Source organism: Agelaius tricolor, unplaced genomic scaffold (assembly GCF_023055355.1).
Source record: "Agelaius tricolor isolate 1412-34295 unplaced genomic scaffold, bAgeTri1.0.p SCAF_26, whole genome shotgun sequence".
In the NCBI taxonomy this organism is placed as follows: Eukaryota; Metazoa; Chordata; class Aves; order Passeriformes; family Icteridae; genus Agelaius; species Agelaius tricolor.
In genome coordinates, this window is record NW_027269286.1 from 1,543,033 (window position 1) to 1,561,035 (window position 18,003).

The following is an 18,003-nucleotide window of genomic DNA, read 5'->3' on the forward strand; positions in this document are numbered from 1 at the left end:
TATTTTTTGAGAATTTATTCCAGCACTTTATAGAAAACTGAGGTAACCCTTAGAGAAGCAAAACTCAAGTCAGTATTACAGAAAGAATAAGAAAAATCACCAGTGAATTCATATGTGAAAGTACAACCATACACCGCTCATTTTTTAAAGCTCTTCAAATTTGTACAATTTTCAGGAAGACAGATTGGCTTAGTCTGTTGGCAATTCACAGCTACTTTGAAAGCACATTACAGTACTGCTACTGTGACATTAGTATGAAAGAGTCAAGACCCTCCCTCTGTCTCTGATCTCATTTGGAGCATGACAACATCAGACGGGCATTACTAATGCACAGGTCCCCAGTGTACACTGGGTCTCACTGTTGCATGCTCTGAGCTTTCCATACCCTTTTCACTACAGATCTGTAGATGTCAAGGACTCCTAGCCTTGAGCATGCACTACTAAGTATGTATGAGCAAAACACATTTATAAAAGACATGCTAAAATTAAATGTGCTTTCTCTTAGACCTTCTACAGTCTGGAAAAGATCTGCAGCTGGATTTCAGGAAAACTATTTCAGCTTTAGACAAAAACATTTGGAATGTCAAGGGACTACTGGAAGTCCTGAGAACAACTTTATGAACATTAGTCTTATAACTCAGTAAAATCCATGAATGTTTCCCATAACATTGATCTACACATGCACCAGTGTGAACCATGAATGATAATTTCAAGTTGCATTCTGTCCTAGCATTTCCAGATGTAACAGAAACAAATGGCTGTGGTCTTTCACAACAGAACATTGCACAATGTCAAACAGAGTGCCTCTTTTTATAAGGAGATTCCAGATGGATGATGAGACAAAAGCAGATAAATTTATTTGAATGAATTTATAAGAAATGTTAAAGCTACTATTTAATAAAATAAAAAACTGATTATCACATAAGAAAATCTTTTTGGAAATGCTTTTTTTTTCAAAATGTAGAAATTCTCTGCTGACAATCTTATAAAACACTTACATGCTGCAAAAATGAAACATACAGAGGAACAATGAAGAATTACCTCAGCTTTCACCACCACTTCACTTGATTGAAACTGTTCTTATGTTCCATTAAGCATAATAATATATTTGGAAAATGTAAATAACCTAATTACATTTTTTTGCTTCAAGCTTCCAGGCACCAGTCATATATCGCAGTCGTATAAAAAGAAGATCTCTGCCCATCTGCAGCCAGCTCCAAAAGGGAACTAACTTAGAACCTGTGATTAATGAAGAAGAAAATCAGAATGACATTGTTAGGAAAAAAATGAGCACCGGCAAGACTCACATTTAAGCAGTCACAAACCTCTGCATTCTCAGCATATTCAGCCCCACAACCTAGATCTTAACATTAATAAAAAATATACATTTTGAAAGCAAGTGCTTTATAGTATTACGTTATGCCATAGGTGAGACACTCTAGTTTGCAAGCAGCGCAGTAATTCCATGTATGTGACAAGATGGGCACTGCTCTCCGTGACAAGGCTTTGTTCAAGTAAAGAGGAACCTGAACACCAATAGCTAAGCCAATTATTTAGCAGCTTTGGAGAAGAGGACCACCAGCTTGTCTTACAACAATAATACGAAGGTATCTATCTTGAGGCAAGGCAAGGAACCCACACCACAAAACCAAGCCTTCTACCATCTCTGTTAATATTTGTGTTGGGTGCAATGTACACATGGAACTGCACTGAAAGGAAACATTTCTAGTAAATTTGGCTCAGGACATTCTCTACTTGCACCTTTCATCATTACTAAAGTTCATGGTAATTTCTGTTGTCCAGGGGACAACAGAAATTGTTGTGTTGAGGAGATTAAAAAAAAGATAAAAAACATGAAAAGGGCAAAAAAATAAAGGAACTGCATTTGATGGGGGGAAGTGAGCCAAAGCAAGCAGTACCTCTTAAACTGGTTCTGCACTGAAGAAATATGCATGGAGCTATACTTCCCATAACTTAGTGGCAGAGACCTCCCTGCAGGTCTGAAACAATATCACATCTTAAGAAGAGATGGCGCTCTAGAGGAAGCCTTAGTAGCTGAGAATTTTGGAAGGCAAGACACAGTGAAATGGAATTGAATCAGTAAGTGATAATGGTCAGACTCCCTGCACAGTATTTTAAAACTGCACTAATTTATTAACACATTGCAGCAAGAAGACATGCCAAAACAGTGTTTTGTCCTAGCATTGTAATTCCTTACTTTTGTCTCCAGTGGGACTGCAGAGTTTCTCTGCCATGTTACCCCTTCACATACACTTTCTGTACCAAGCCATAGCAACAGGCTGGCAAGGACATGAAATTCAGTATGGAAAGAAGGCTTTGTGCTATCAAAACCAGGTAAATAGGGCAATAACCTTGGATCTGTTATTCTGGATTGACATGTCAGGAATCTTTTAAGAACATGAACTATCTCCCCACCTTCTATCTCAGTCCAGTTGACAGCAACTTCTGCTATAGGTATTTTCAAGCGCTGGGCTATATAAAGAAGTTCCACGTCAAACGCCCTGAAGAAGAACAGAAAATACCAAATATAATCACGCATACTCCCAGATGAAAGACAGTGGAAATGTTAATTAAATGACTGTTCAGTTATGCAGTTGATACCAATGCTCTATGGGTCAGATACACATGGATGGGAAATTAATTTTCTTGACTAAACATCTCACAACACAGCCAAAATACAGACAACAATAACGATACTTCACTGTGTCCTGTATTTGAAGGTATAGATCACTCTGTGTTCAGGCCGCTTCTTGCTTTTCCTTCTGTCACAATCACAATTTAAATGTTTTTGAACACCATGAAGACCAAGCAGTCAAATGTACAGTGCCACTCCACATCTCTAGTAGTTTCATGAAAGAGGACATCTACCTGCTGTGGCTTTATGCTGATCTGATGGGTGCTCCTTTTACTTTCTCAGTTAAAGAACTCAAGGCAGCAGCACAGAAGTGAGAAATTATTTATGTTACCATGCACAACCGAATCCAAACAACAGTTTAGTGACCACTTAATGCACAACACAAAAACCCTCTTGAGAGAGATGTGGGTTTTTTTGGCTCAATTTTTTGCAGGTTGTACGGCAAAATGAATAGGGGCAGTGATCATGCTGTGTCAGGTGCTCCTTCCTATTCACTTTGTCCAGAATGCACCTTAATCCTCTCAGTTCTCTGCACAGAGAATTGTCTGTGTTTCATTCCTGTAAATGCATTCTCAAGTAGGCCTTCTGGCTCTGAAACACCAGACTCTTGATATGCAACAAGTAGTATGGCAGCTTTTAATGCTTGTTTAGAAATCAGCATATGAAACTGCCAGAGTTGAACACAAATCACAATTAAGAAGATTCTGATAATTTGCCTTAAATTCTCGTTGCTGAATCAAAGACAGTTTTCTTTTGAAGTGAAAGAAAATAATTTGCCACTGGAGGAAATGCATGCAATAAAAAACCCCCAAAATTATTCATTCATGCTTAAAGAGTTGCTTGAATTCATGTCTTTGGTAATTCCATTTAACACTAGAGAAAAGATGGAAAGGGACAGTGATCAAGAGCAGGCAGAAGACATACTTTAGCAGGTTGCTTGCCAACTTCAGATGTTATTTCCTTCTACTTCAAGCCACCTTCTCCTTTTAAGAGGTGCATTTCTGTAAAACTATTAATAAATGCAACAACAGCAGCATTCCACTCTGAAATGTGCAGGTAGGTCTGACACACACAGGTAGGTTCCCCCTGAAGTGCAGACCACAGCAGGCTGCCTTGCTGGTGGAATGACAGGCACACACGCACAGACCTGGACTCATGCTCTCCGTGTACATGACAGGAAAGCCACTGATTCTACACGGGACAGCATTAAAACAAGCAAAGGCAGCACAGACAGATCTTATCTACAGAGGCTACAGCTATTGTGAACAGGGAATTTAGAGCTGCTTTGCAAATCTGATTTTGATTAGGACACAGGTCTTCTCACTGTCACCAAAAAAGTTAGAAGAATAAATTATTTTTTTACCTCAGTGAACTAAATCTGTTCCAAGCAGCCCTGTCATTTCACTACTGTCTTTACATGAGGGTTGAATATTATTTTATTAATCACTCCATGGTCTCTTCTACTGAAGAGGCAGTATTTAATTTTTTGCTGACATTTTACATTTGTAAGCCAAAAACCCAATGTATTCACCTTTGAATGTTTATGAATCATGTGTAGTAAGACTAAATCTAATTTTGTAATACTTACTTAAATGACTAAAAATCTTAAGAGACGCAGAATAATTGTCTGATGAATTAGACTGCATGAGCTGCTCTAAAAGTATTACATAAACTATTAGCCTAGTGAACTAATAGTTATTTGCAGTAATTCCTGTGGACAACTGATTACTGGAATGTCAGCACATACATCACAGAACAACAACATTAAATAGTTCTGTGAACTACAGGGCTCAAAGTAAGAGATTAAAAGCACAGGAATTAATCAGGTTGAACACTAATATTGTTACATGTGGTTGCCATTTGGGTAACAGTGAACATATCCTGAAATTAAAAAAAAACCACAACCTATTCAAAGCTGAAAGTAGAATACCACTGGGTTATCATTTTTCATCCCTTTTCCCCACCACCTTTCAGTATGCCAGGATGATTAGTCAGGGAATACAGACTACAGTATGCTCAATACACTGACAGCAGTACAGGCACACTGCTGACCACCAGATCCAGATGGTACAGGAGAACCATATAGAACTTGCTGTGTTAAATAGAGCCTACCCTAGAGGAGATCAAAGCCACACCCGTGGATGAGCTGTAAGTGCAATTCATGTGCCATTTGTGAGCAGTTAATCTGTGAGAGAACTGCTCCCAGAAACAGCAAGATATTATTCACACCATGTACTTCATTCTGCTGCCTTTTGGGAGGGGGACACACAGCTCAGAACACCCAAACTTGGCTCCAGCCTGAAAAAATTTAGATTCCAATCTAAGTATCCAGAGTTAGATAGCCAAAAATCTATGGTAGGAATGATTTCCCCATCTATTTCTAATAGTAGCTCCATGACATGCTAATTACCACAAACATATATTGTAAAGAAAAAATTCTCCATGTGGTTGTGTTTTGGTTAAGTTACAATTTAAGACAATGCTGGCTAAAATTCATCTGAAAACCAAGTTGGTAGGTGTTTAATTGAATTCAGTCTTTTTAAACTGAATCCTTAAGATGCTTTAAGATGCTTGAGATAATAAAATACCTTATAAAATCTTATATCTTATAAAAAAATATCCTTAAAAATTATTCTGTATTTTAAAATTGCACTAGGACTCTTTTTTCTTCTGATCCAGTATTATGTGTTTCAAAAAACAAAATCAGGCCTTCAGCTATAATGTTCTAACTGGAATTTACGAGTTTTGTAGATCCAAGATATGTTTTTCCAAGAAACTCTTAAAGGCAAAGAAAACAGCCAATGGTCAAAGAGGTCTAACCATGAAACAAGATGCCAAGTGGGCTAGACTGCCAGAACTGCCCTAGCTGAACTTGGGCTTTTGAGAGTCCATGTCAGCCAAGAGCAGGACTTTTTAAAAGACAAAACAGACAGAGTTAAAACAGCAAAAATACAAAAATATTTTTGCATTGACTAGACACCGATAAAAAATTCTACTTGCCATGCACAAAACCAGGAAAAAACCAATTCATTCCACTGCTTGTGGTGGTCTACAATGGCACAAAATTGGGAAAAATATCCCTGCAGCAATATGAATGCTTATTTTTCTGTAACTTTTATACAGCAACTCATATTTAGAGATTAGTGACAAACTGGAGAACCATTTTTTTACCAGTTTATTTCCCAGTTTTAAATGTGACACAGCATGCCTTGTTCAGTGCACAAGGCAATTTTTATAGATAAAAGTAATAGCAACAATTGGATCTCTTCATTGATCTGCTGACTTGTACAATGCCATCATAAATTGCCACTTCACAAAAATATGTCCATCAAACCAGGACTAGAACTACATTTTGAATTTCCCCTCCTTTTATCATAAAGGTAGGACTGTAATTGCTATGTCTAGTTCTCCTAAGGATAGACATTTTCTGGCTGGAAGAAAATTTATCTTTTTTTGTTGTTGTCAGAAGAAATCAATGATCAAATTTAGGATAGGAAAACTCAGCCAGCGAGACCATTTAATTTTCCAGTATTTCTCCTGTGCATCAAAATTTAACATGAACAGTTACATTTTTTAGGTCAAGACCGTAGATGCAGAACTAGATCTTCTTTTATAGCCTGAAGTGACTAATTCCAACTGTCTCTGTTATGTTTTTATATCTCTTTTAATTTTCTTTTAAGTTTTAAATTAAAAAATCTGCTCCATCCATTTCTGAAAACAGATTAGCTGTGTAATCAAATTCAGAATCTAAAACACAAAGCATATGCTCTCTGTTCAAAAGGTTGCTTTCATTTCAAACTAATGTCAAAACTTTGCTATTTAGAAAGTAAATTTCAAGAATGTTTCGTTTATATTCATATATACACAGCCAAAGGACAGTTAAACAAAAAAGACAATGAGAACACTCACAAAAAAAAGCCAGTTTAGGATGTAACTATCGAATATATAAACAGTTTGTAGTATCTATTAATTTTCAAATGCCTTCTAAAATTTAGAGTTAGATGAAAAAATATTCTAGGAAATATCTTTGTCTCTCTTTAAGAAGTGTTACATGATCCTTATTGCCATAATAATAAAACTGTATTTTTCCTTGTATGCTTCAGTTTCAAGATTTCTTAAATGTAAGCATCTATAAATCATATTCAGTGCAGCAAGAAGAAAAATTCTGGTCTGTTTTCTAGTGTTTTTAATATTAAAGAGGTGATATTCACATCAATGTCCACTGGAATGGAAAAAGAATGGTGAAAGCATTAAGAAGTGAGGGTCTAAGCAGGTGGGAATTATTAGATAGCTGATTTTATAGTACTTTTGTATTAACTTGATGACTGAACATGTTATGCGTCAATTTTAGTCTAAGCATTTTTTATAAGCATTTCACCTAGCACTGTAGTAACCCCACAAATCCAAGCCTGACTAAGCTTGAGCAGACAGGACAGACAACTTGGTTTGTGCAGAAGCCTGGTGTTCATTCCCTTCAGCAGCTCACCACACGTTCCAGTGCAGCAGCTGGGGAGCCCTTGGCAGGCTCAAGGACCAGGGTGCTTAACTCAGATGGCTTTTATTCTATTAAATCCAGCATCCTCCCCCATTATTCACTGAACATCTGAGCACTGACCACACAGAACTGAACACCCCTTCAAGTACCTAACAGACCTGCACCCCACTTGTGGGATTTTAAGATTCAATGAGAATCAAATGTCCATTTCCTTGGATGTCAAGTAGCCCCAGTGCAGTGACGTAGAAGCGGAAATAAATCCAGATTTCAGAGCCTGTTACGCAGTACCAAGAGAGTGGTGCCTCTGCTACCCCTTGCTGATGGTTTCAGTATGAACAAGTTGCTTTGTGACCCAGCTGGGGCCACATTGCTCCAGGTCAGCAGAAGTACAATTCCAACTACTATTTCTTACTCTTCTGTCTCCATACTCATGATATGTACAGAACATCTATAGCACAATGTCTAACCAGTTTGTATTTTCCTTTTTACACATGTTATGCAATGGAAAGATACCAGATTTGCTTAAAAAGAAGTTTCCAGCATTGAGCTATTTCAGATTCTTACACAATTACATACAAAGAAATCTAACGCTATGGGATGAATGTTTGATGTCCCTATATAATTTCCATTGCAATTATCCCAACTGTTTGTACAATGTTGACATTTCACTTAGGACTATAAGTTCCCTGAATATATGCACTCTCCCCACATACTTATACCTCTTCATCTCCCAGTTTATTTCCCGATCTTTTTAATATTAACTGGGAAAGGGACAATACTTGATTTGTGCACTGACATGCTATCTTCCAGTTACAGATGCTAAATGACTAGCTGTGGAGCAGAAAAGTAACTTTTGAGACCTTATTATAGGGTTTTTTCTTCAGCAGTGGCAATAATCTGAGTTTCTCTCCTCTAAGAGGGTTTAATTTTCCACACACCTTGCCAAAGCTTTTGATCTTGAAATCTCTACTGTTCTGTCAGATTTGGTTTAAATTAGCCAATAAATATAAAAAAGAAGGCAGGTAAACACAGAGACTGTTGATTGAGAGATGAGCATGAAACCAGAAAATACATTGCCAGTCTATACAGAAGTAAACCAAATTTTAAAAGATCCAAAAAATCTATAGCTGTTTTAGGCAATTTCTGACTTATAATTATGTGAAGAGCTTCTTTCTTGGAAGAACTTGAGTTGTTCTTTTCTTGACACACAAAACAAGCATTCTTCATCACTAACTAGCACATTTCAAATAAATAATAAAACATACAAGAATTAGTTTATGGATTACTGTAGATAAAAGAGCAAGAATAGAAGGCTCATCTTCTAGTGGCACACACAAGGCTCAATGAACTAAGACATGAAGATCTGCCTGTATGCTCCACACAAACAACATAATTACTATAAAATGTTAACAATACTCCTTTTTCATTGCTTCTATTCCTGGATAACAGAGTACAGCACAATTATTTTTACTCTTTCATTCTTTTGGTGCTAGGTAATTGAAGTGGCAGAAGAAAGCTCATTTTTATCTACAAAACACTTCATATAACCAATAAATCCAATTACAAAAAAATCCTTCATTTTAAAAAAGAATAAAATTTAAGATTGAATATTTACAGCTGAAACTGATTATACTCATTTACTTCTTTCAGTTTTCTTCTTGAAGTGCTTAATTTATAAAATGAAGTTAAATAAGACAATTTTGAGATGTGCACTTCTGGGCCTCACATATGAGTTTAACCATTTATTACTAGTACTTAGAAAAATCCTGTATGTGAAATTTACAGAGCTTTATAGATCAAGACTGGGTTTGGAGGTAGCAGCACAAATCCTACTTCTGGCTCATCCATAGTCTCCTTTAGTGCAATAAGCAACCCACTCAGGTGGGAAAGTGATTTTCTGACTGTTGACTGCTCAGTTCAATGCAACAATAGCTCTCTGTTCCACATGAGATTCTTGTGCCCAAACACCACCTTTGCAACTGCAAAAGTCTGGAGGGGCAGTATAGCTGTCAGAGCTCAGCCTGAAACTATACACGTTGGAATTGACTAGGACTGTAGGATTGCACATAATCCTGTTTGTGTTCAGGAACGTTGTTCAGCAGTTCTGTTCCCTGTCAAGCACACAGAAGCCCATGAGAGATTTTCTTGAATGAAGAAAATAGTTTGAAGAAGTTTGATTACACCTAATTAAACTATCCTTTTTAGCAAGAATTGTGGCATAGAAAATCTACAGAAATTATGGTATTTGCATGAAAACAGTGCTTCAGTCCCATAATAGCTGTCATGGCTGTATAACTCACATATGGGAACTGTTGTAGCTAAATTATAACTAAAGAAGCTCTAAAGTAATTTAAAAAACACACATAATTTTCAGTTTTCTGAAATTAAAGATATCTGTCAATGTTCTTCACATAAAATACTTTAGCAAGAAAGTAAGTAAAGAATAAGCATCTGCTTTCACTTTACAGTCCTCAGCAATTACAAACACCTTATCAGATATTGATTTTACATAAAATACTTTGGTTAAGCATTACTGAATTGTAATGTATAAAAATAACACTGATAGGAGATTTGAATATGATTAATAACTCTTAACTGTCCTAATCATAATAACAGCTGCTCTCTATTTCTTACTCTGCTTGCATTGCTTATATCTGTAAAAGGAGAGAGGACTCTCAGAAATTGGGAGTGAATTACAGCACCATGAAAAACTGTTTGTTTGAAATTTCTTCTGGAGAAAGAAGAGTTATTGGGATTTTCAGTTGTTTGAGGCCTTTTTCCTCTTTTTTCCCCCTCTCCTCTTTCCTAAACAACTACCTTTTCCTACGACAAGGCAAAACCAAAGAATCCTAGCTAGGGTTACATACATCTTTTGAGAAAAGAGAATGAAATTAAATAAAGAATAAAATTAAATACCCAACTACTTTGCTACAATGTATCTTAATAAGAACATAGAATTTCTAGCAATTACCAGGATACTTTAACATAACCAGAGATCAAAGCTGCCATGCAGGCAATACTATAACTGGCTAAACTGAGCAGCTGAGATGCATACACAGACATCACATGCTTCATCGTAGCTGCAACACTAAAATTACTTTTTCAAACCAAATAAAAAAACACCACCAACAAAAAAGGAACAATTTACCAGCGTTCTATGTGAAGATTTGAGAAAGTCTGCAAGGCAGCTTGTCTGGTAAGAAGTTTAAATCCACACTGCGTGTCCCGGATCTCTTTGACACAGAGAAACCACACCAGGAAATGGAACCCATACATGAGGAGAGTTCGAAAGTACGAGCGCTGTGGACAAAAGGCAAGAAGTTAGGTGGTTTTATTTGAGTGATGAGTGAAATGCTTGAAGAGAGCTGTCTTACAGGACAGTAACCCTGTTTCGTGATAGCTTTCAAAGTTTGTAAACTGGTTGTATTTTGCACTGGAATGAAAACAGAACTTACCAATTGTTACAGTACAAACAAAATACTGGCTGAAAGGGGAATATTTTGATCTAGGGAAAGACTTGCCAGTCATGTGTATAGTCTAGGATAGGAGAAATCCAAGATCCCTTTTCCCCTCTCCCCAATTCAGAGCAGTTTTTCACTCTGGATTATGCCTTATTAAGTAAAGCAGAACCTGCACCTGAACTTCAAATAATTAGTGGAACAGCCATAGTATCTTCTGCATGATTCTTTGGAAGTATATAATGGACTAATTGAAAATCAGGTCTAAAGTAAAGGCTGCTGTGCAAGATATTTTATTTTATATTTCCAGCAATGTTACAGTCATCTCTTTTGTTCTTTTGCTTTCACAGATATATTTTATATTCCTGATAAATGTACCCAGACTATTTGTTGGTTACACTTGTGTTCCTGACATAATAATCATACAGATAAGTTTGGCCATGAACTCCAGAGGCTGGAGTCTGGATTTGCAGAGGTCCCTCTTAGTCTTTTATTCAAGACAGTTCCTAAACAACTAGAACTGTGATCTAAAAATTGCTTCTGAGCTCACTGCTGTTCTCAAGCTAAATTTAAGTGATTGTGTCTATGACTGCAAGCCATATACCATGTAAAATTGTTAGGAGCCAATGATTCAAGTGTTAAGTATCTCTGGGTGATAAGAGATGCCTTTAAAGCCAACAATTTAGAATCTCACTTGAAAAATAGAGAAGATGCTTGGCTTATTATGTAATAGCCTTTGGTTTAAGAAAAACCAAATTCATGGCTTGTGTCTTTTGAAAAGTGCTCCTGCCCCAGGTTAATGGTGCATCTGGTGTGGCTTCTTTGGCTCTTTTGGCTCTGTGACCAAGAACACCAGTCTCCCACCAGGGCCAGATGGAAAATGCTAGGATGCATGACTGTCAGACAGTGAAACTGTGCACTTACTTAACAAAGAGGAAGTCCTGAGTTATACTTACCACTCCTAAGACTATTTATGCAAGTCATAGTATAGATTCATTAAAGGACACTAACAATTCTGGAGGCAGACCAGAATTCTTGATGTATTGAGACTGAACAAAGGGTGAAATTCTGGTTTTAATAAATTCAACACAGCTGCTTATCACAGCTTCATTCTACTGTTTTAGATGCCAGTAAGTCCATAGAGAAATCCCAACATCTAAAAGATTGCTCTGCAACTTTTTTATACCTATTGCACTATACAATAGGTATGTAAGACTATAGTTTTGTCCCACTATAGTAAAGGTAGTCTTTCTATTCCAGTCTAGGGACAACTGGGTGATGAAATGAAATGGACTACACATTTCAAGCAAATCAGTACAACCTAACCAATTTGTTATTCCTCTATTAAAAATTCAGAAATATGGGGAGAAGCAGGAAGCAAAGGATGGACATGTTCTAACAATTATACTTTTGTATTAAAAGATGGAAGTCTTGTTCCAATTCCTCTCCCTAATGTAGCAAGACCTTCAAGAAAAATGAATACACTGAGAAAAGTCTGTCCACATCCAGGACTTGACCATGCAATGAAACACTTTTTCTGGGCTCCACTTTATCAGCTACATAATCTCCCCATAGTAATTCCTAGTTTCTGAAAATGATGAAGGTTATTTTCTTGTTGAGTTCTTTTTTTGGTTTTGGTTTCTTTTTTTTTTTGAGGATGAGGATGCTTTGAGGATGCACTGAGGATGTAAATACACACACAGCAATATTTGCAAGAACTCAGGAAGAGTGACCCACTCCAATATTATCTGATAAACCAGAAGAAAAAAGTACAGATCTACGAGAGGCTGAACATTACCAGTGTAACTTCTTTTGAACTTCTGTAACTATTTTAGTAGTTGTGTGTATATTTTAGAATAATTTCAAGTACTAAACATCAGTATAAACAAAGCTTACTCTTGAGAACATTCACCATGAAGAGCACGTCCAATGATGCTAAAAAATGAGCCCAGCAATGTGTCTGTTGCAATACAAGTTCCATGCCTGTGCTTTGTCAATTACTGTCTGCCAAGACATCAGAAAATCAGATACAAGATAAAGCCATGTGCCTCTGCATCACTGTTTATTACACAAGAGTTACACATAGAACAGTACTGTCTGTGTGTTCAAAACTCAAAAATTTTACTATGAGTAATACAGAAGACTTAAAACCACTTTCCCATGAATAGAGGTACTCTTCAAACAGCTGGCTGCTAATTATCCCTAACTCATTTTAAACAGGTTTCAAGATCTGCAGGCCAAGTTCTTGCACTGCAAGGAAATCAATAATAATGAACTCATCAGCTGCCTTCCCTTTGAGCCCTAGTACTGGTTACTGGCTACCAATTCTGTCAGGGTTTAGAAGCTCTGCTTGTGAAATATTCTCAACTATAAAAATTAAATCCATAAATTGGAACACTAACTGAAATAACTTCAAAGTGCTTAAAATCTAGAACACATCCTTTGTATATGATGAAGGACATCCTGCATGTATGACAAGCTTTTCCTTATTTTTAGCTTCCATTCTTTAAAAAAATATTGATTATCTACTTGCAAAACCTGTAGAGCAGAAACAAATAATGGAAATACTTGGTTATTAGTACACAGCAGGAAATGGAAACAAACCTTTGCTATTGAGTCCTTCTCCAGATGAGCTCTAGAACCACAGGAAATAGCCATCCCTTCCTGTACAGGAATATAAATTAAAGAGTTGTTTCTTAAATGAATATTATTTGAATTGGTGGAATCTTGTGTTGAGAACCATAAAATTAAAAAAAAAAAACCAACTTCAAAACAGTATACTTATCAGGTTCCTGTAGGTGCACTTCTTCTACTGCTAGGTTTTGACCCTAAATCAGTCTTCTACAATTAAGAGACAATCTAAAGTTTATTACAATTTGCATAAGATGCATGCAAATTGCCTCAATTTATTCAGGTCTTGTTTAGCTTTAAATTGTTTACTTTATGCACATGGCAAATGTTAGCAGCACAGATAAGTATGCAGCATTCCTAGGAACTAAGAACTTAAATATTGCATGATGGAAGCAATAACAGAATGAAGCACTTGTTGCGCTGATGTATCTTCAAACAAATAAAATGCCATGATATCAACAAAAAATATAATCTCAAATTAAATCAATATGATCAAAACAAAAGGTTTAACACTATTCTCACACTACTTCTTACATAAAATCTCTCAAATCTACTCTATTTGAGGCCAGTGCTGGAGAACCAGCAGCTGCTGCAGCCCTGGTAGGGAAGTGTCAGGGTCACACGCTGCCTGCTGGGTCCTGCACTTGAGGCTCTTGCACTCACAGGCTGTGACCCCTTGCACAGGTACATCCCCCACAGCTCTGTCTGTAAGGCTGCACATCTCTTCTGGCACTCTGGGAAACCAACTACAAGTACCTCACCCATCTGCATTTAAGCAGAAAATAAACCTCAGTTCTTTCAAGTCAAGCTCCCAAAAGAGAATGACTGTGCAGGGAGCTGTTCTTGTTCCACAGGTTCTTGAACTTTTGTTTACAATAAAAGTTCTTCCAAATACTGTCATTAAACTAAGGACCCTGAGAAAAGAAAACCTATATAAAAGAGGGTGGAATTAAGATGCACCCTTAAAGGTATACAGGATGACATCAGATAAAATGAAAAAACAAAACAGTTCACAAAGAAGACTAAGTAGGCATCACATGGCATTTATACAGAACAGAACAACTTCAAACAATTTGCAGGAAGGATAAACAGCAAACAGAACATTCTGTACTGCCTTGGAGTAGGCACAATGGATGCAAAGGAGGTAAGAACTCAGTGAAAGCTCCTTCTGACAGCCAATTCCTGAGGATTCTGACCTTATACTTAGGTCTTCAGACTTACACCTAGATCTTCAACTGGATCTCAAAAGAAAACTACAAAAGTCGATCTTGTGTATTAAAGTATGCATGTATTGCAGTAAAAGCATGAGAATTTATACTCACAGGCCATGGCTGGAGATTCTTTAGACCTTCTTCTACTTTTTCAATATCTGCAAATTTTGTAGCTCCATCTGCATCAGCCATAAGAATTGTTTTCCCCCGAGAACTAAAGACACCCTGCAATGAAAATAGTCAATACAAATATCAATACCTTTGTGACCAATTATTTGTCATAAGCTAGATGCAAGACACTCCAAACACCTATGTAGTAACAAGACAGTGATATCTCACAGATTCCACACAGCAGGTAAATCTTAATCTTCTGCTACTAACAGTAATATATCTATTTATATGGTAATAACATCTAGAGACTTCATACTCTGAGCGTCCACAGTGACAGACAATGCATGAACATGGAAGGCTAACAATCCTTCTCAGGAAACCCTAAATCTAAAGGGCAACAAGTTGCTACAGTCAGCTCTAGAGGGGAGCACCAAGAAGTAGTGATTAGCAGTTGCCACTGCAGTGGATGGCCTTTCTTGGTCACGTGCACTGTGGAAAGGAGGATGCAGTGCGAGTTTTTCCTAACACCTTTTCATGAAAATTCAAGAGCTTTTTCTCAAAACTAATTTAAGACTAAGTCTCAAGACACAATATCACTGCAAAACACTTGTGATGCACAGGTTTCACAGCTTAATTTGCTATATGCTCGGTCAGAAATATTTAATAATTTTTGAAGGGGTCCAGACAGGAAAACAAGTAGCAGCGTGTGTGACAGAAGTACTGTTCCAACCAAGCATGTGTGCATCTGGAAAAGCCTGTCAAGGAAGTAGCTGAACACACATCACTCTACATTGTGAATTGTAAAAGTATATCACACAGAAAATTGTTCTCCTTCTCTTGGAATAACTTCAAATTTGTATCTCTTACAAAAGTTCTATATGTTCCAATATTATGTTCTCTCCATTTCCGATAGTTATTCAATTTTCATAAAAAATAAATTGACATACTAAAGACTGAGCTGAAAATACAGATAAAGGCACATCACTGACAATTCATAGATGATACCACCCTTTTTCAGAAAAGCAAGGTGTCATGCATTGTAGGAATACAATGTTCCTTCTAAATGTGTAACAGCTTTTTCATATTTAGAACATGCTCATTTTATGACAATATCTATGTGAAAGCATGAATTGTGCTGTTTTGACTACCGAGTGTGGGTGATAGCAGTGGGCTTCAGTAAACATAAACTGTGCTGGATGAGTTCTTGTTTATCAGCCATGTTAAAAACAGCCATGACCTGGAGAGTGAAGTTTGCCAATTTGACTCTATTTTGTCTACAAAAGCTTAACTTTAATCTGTAACAGTTTTGGGTTATTTTTTTTGGTTGGCTTTTATAAATGCAAGTATATTTCTAAGTAGAACTAACATGAATATGAGATTCAAGCAGTTTTTTCCACTTTGAATTCTCGTATTATAAAAAACTCTTTGTTATTGATCTTTCTGGAAAGACAACACTGCTACCAAGATCTAAAACAAACTTATTTTGAAAAATATTTTTGCTATAATTTATAGAATCTGTACTCAGTTTTCTCCTAATCATTTTGTTAATGCATTGAATTCAAAATGTCAATCAGCACAGCTCTGTCTCCTGCATATTTGGGCACAGGTAGTTCAAACAGAGAAGGAGATGAAAGTATTAATTACCGTCCTGACTGCTCCCCCTTTCCCTCGATTTTTTTCCAAAGATATCACTCGCACTTTGTCACTTCCATATTTCTTGCAGTACTCCTTTGCAACCTGACAGATACACAAAAAGCCAGCATAAAACAAAAACAGGAACCAAGGGAGAAGTGTACATTTGCTCACCCTTCAAAAGAAAATAAATTAATAGCACAGAGCTATAACCACTTCAGTCGGCACAAATACATTGCCAGTGTTCACCGGAGTCTGTTTGGGAAAATAAAAAACAGTTCACAGTCAAAACAAAAAGACTGAAGAAATGAAGTAATGTTCAATAAGAACAGGATATTTCCCTAAGCAATCTCAACCCCCATCCTCCCACCTCTAAAAAACTCAATCCTAATTCAATTTATATCATACTATTACAGACCTTTTCTATTAACACCAATAGTTCATAAAAGAAATACAATTTTCTATGACAGCCACCTATTTCTCACTTGTCTTGCTGCTATTTGAGGTTTTGAAAAAAATTCATATTGATCTAAAACCCCATTCACACTGCAAGGATCTGAACATTTTGGTACATGTTGTGGGGAAGAGAAAGCTCGAGTTTTCTTTTAATTTTTTCTAAAGATTGTCTTGAGTCCTTTTAAGTCCAGAGGCCTGCAGCCATTGTATGCTCAGTTGAAAGAGATGGTAGAAAAAATGCACAGCAGTCAAAAATATATACCAGCAATCCTTAAAGCAATATGCATTTTAGTGTCTACCTCAAACATCTTCCAAGCAGTAGAAAAAACCCCCACAAGCTGGCTAGCCTTCCTTGTCAGTGATGTACATCAAAAGCAGAAGAAAACAGAACTATTTTGAAAATACTACTACTGGCACATGGATTTTTAAATGAACAATCCCACAAAGGGTGGGAAAGAACTGCCACCTGTTCTGTCAATCACAGTATGAATGAGATATTTTAAAAGACTTTTTAGCTTCCTCAAATTCATATTCACATCATCACTATGCACACGTAATGTACTTCAAATGAAATTTCTTGAAGTTAGGATTCTTAGAACCTCAGCTGCAGGAAAATGGCTGTCACAGTTGCCAATCAAGAAAACTAGAATTTGCAAAACAATAATATGTGTATTCATGTGTATTCATGTGCACCATCCACGATGCAACAACAGAGTAATTCAGAAATGTGAACTTCAACTGTCAACTGCTTCAAGAACCAAAATATAAATATAAACCACTTGTATATTCCACAAATATACAAAAATCCAAACAAAATTCATGTCTCTGGTTGCTTGGGAAGACATTACTTTTTCTTACCTTTGCAGTTTGATCTTTACTACCATCATTAACTACTATCACTTCATAAGTGAATGAAGGATCTTGTTTCTTGAAAATAAAAGCAAAAATAATGCATTTTATTTCAATTTAATCAATTTCATCCAATTTCTTAAGTAGGCAGTAGGTCTTTCAAATGTCATTATACTTTTCTCCCTAGCAGTCATTCATAGGTGCCAACAGATACTAATATGATGCAGTAAATTTGTTAAGATGGCATAATTACAGAATTTTGCCATATTTGATGCAGGTACCGTTACACTGGCTTGCCATGCTACCATCTAGAACTGAAAAATCAATTTTGCTGTAGGAGATGGAAGCTCAGAAAAACATCACTTCTAAGAAAACCCAAACAAAACAAAATCCACAAACTTTCACAATGAGCTTCTTACCCAGAGAACAAATCCTAATGAAGAACAGATGCTTATGAAACTTGCTGGAACAAACCAGGACTTAGCTTAGAAAGTTAAATGCATG

The 18,003-nt window shown here is 36.6% G+C and overlaps 1 protein-coding gene across 2 annotated transcripts in view; it reads right to left on the reverse strand.

Moving 5' to 3' along the window:
• ALG5 (ALG5 dolichyl-phosphate beta-glucosyltransferase) overlaps window positions 1-18,003 on the reverse strand; it is a 20,650-nt gene continuing 2,647 nt past the window's right edge. Inside the window, exons 4-10 of one of the 2 annotated variants that reach the window (XM_071448431.1) lie at window positions 17,509-17,577; window positions 16,207-16,299; window positions 14,563-14,676; window positions 13,214-13,273; window positions 10,300-10,451; window positions 2,437-2,522; window positions 1-1,239 (exon numbers count right to left, since the gene is read on the reverse strand). In XM_071448431.1, coding sequence (XP_071304532.1) covers window positions 1,127-1,239; window positions 2,437-2,522; window positions 10,300-10,451; window positions 13,214-13,273; window positions 14,563-14,676; window positions 16,207-16,299; window positions 17,509-17,577 — 687 coding nt within the window. In that variant the 3' untranslated portion in view covers window positions 1-1,126. The remainder of the gene's footprint in view (window positions 1,240-2,436; window positions 2,523-10,299; window positions 10,452-13,213; window positions 13,274-14,562; window positions 14,677-16,206; window positions 16,300-17,508; window positions 17,578-18,003) is intronic. The other variant, XM_071448432.1, reaches the window with a different exon arrangement.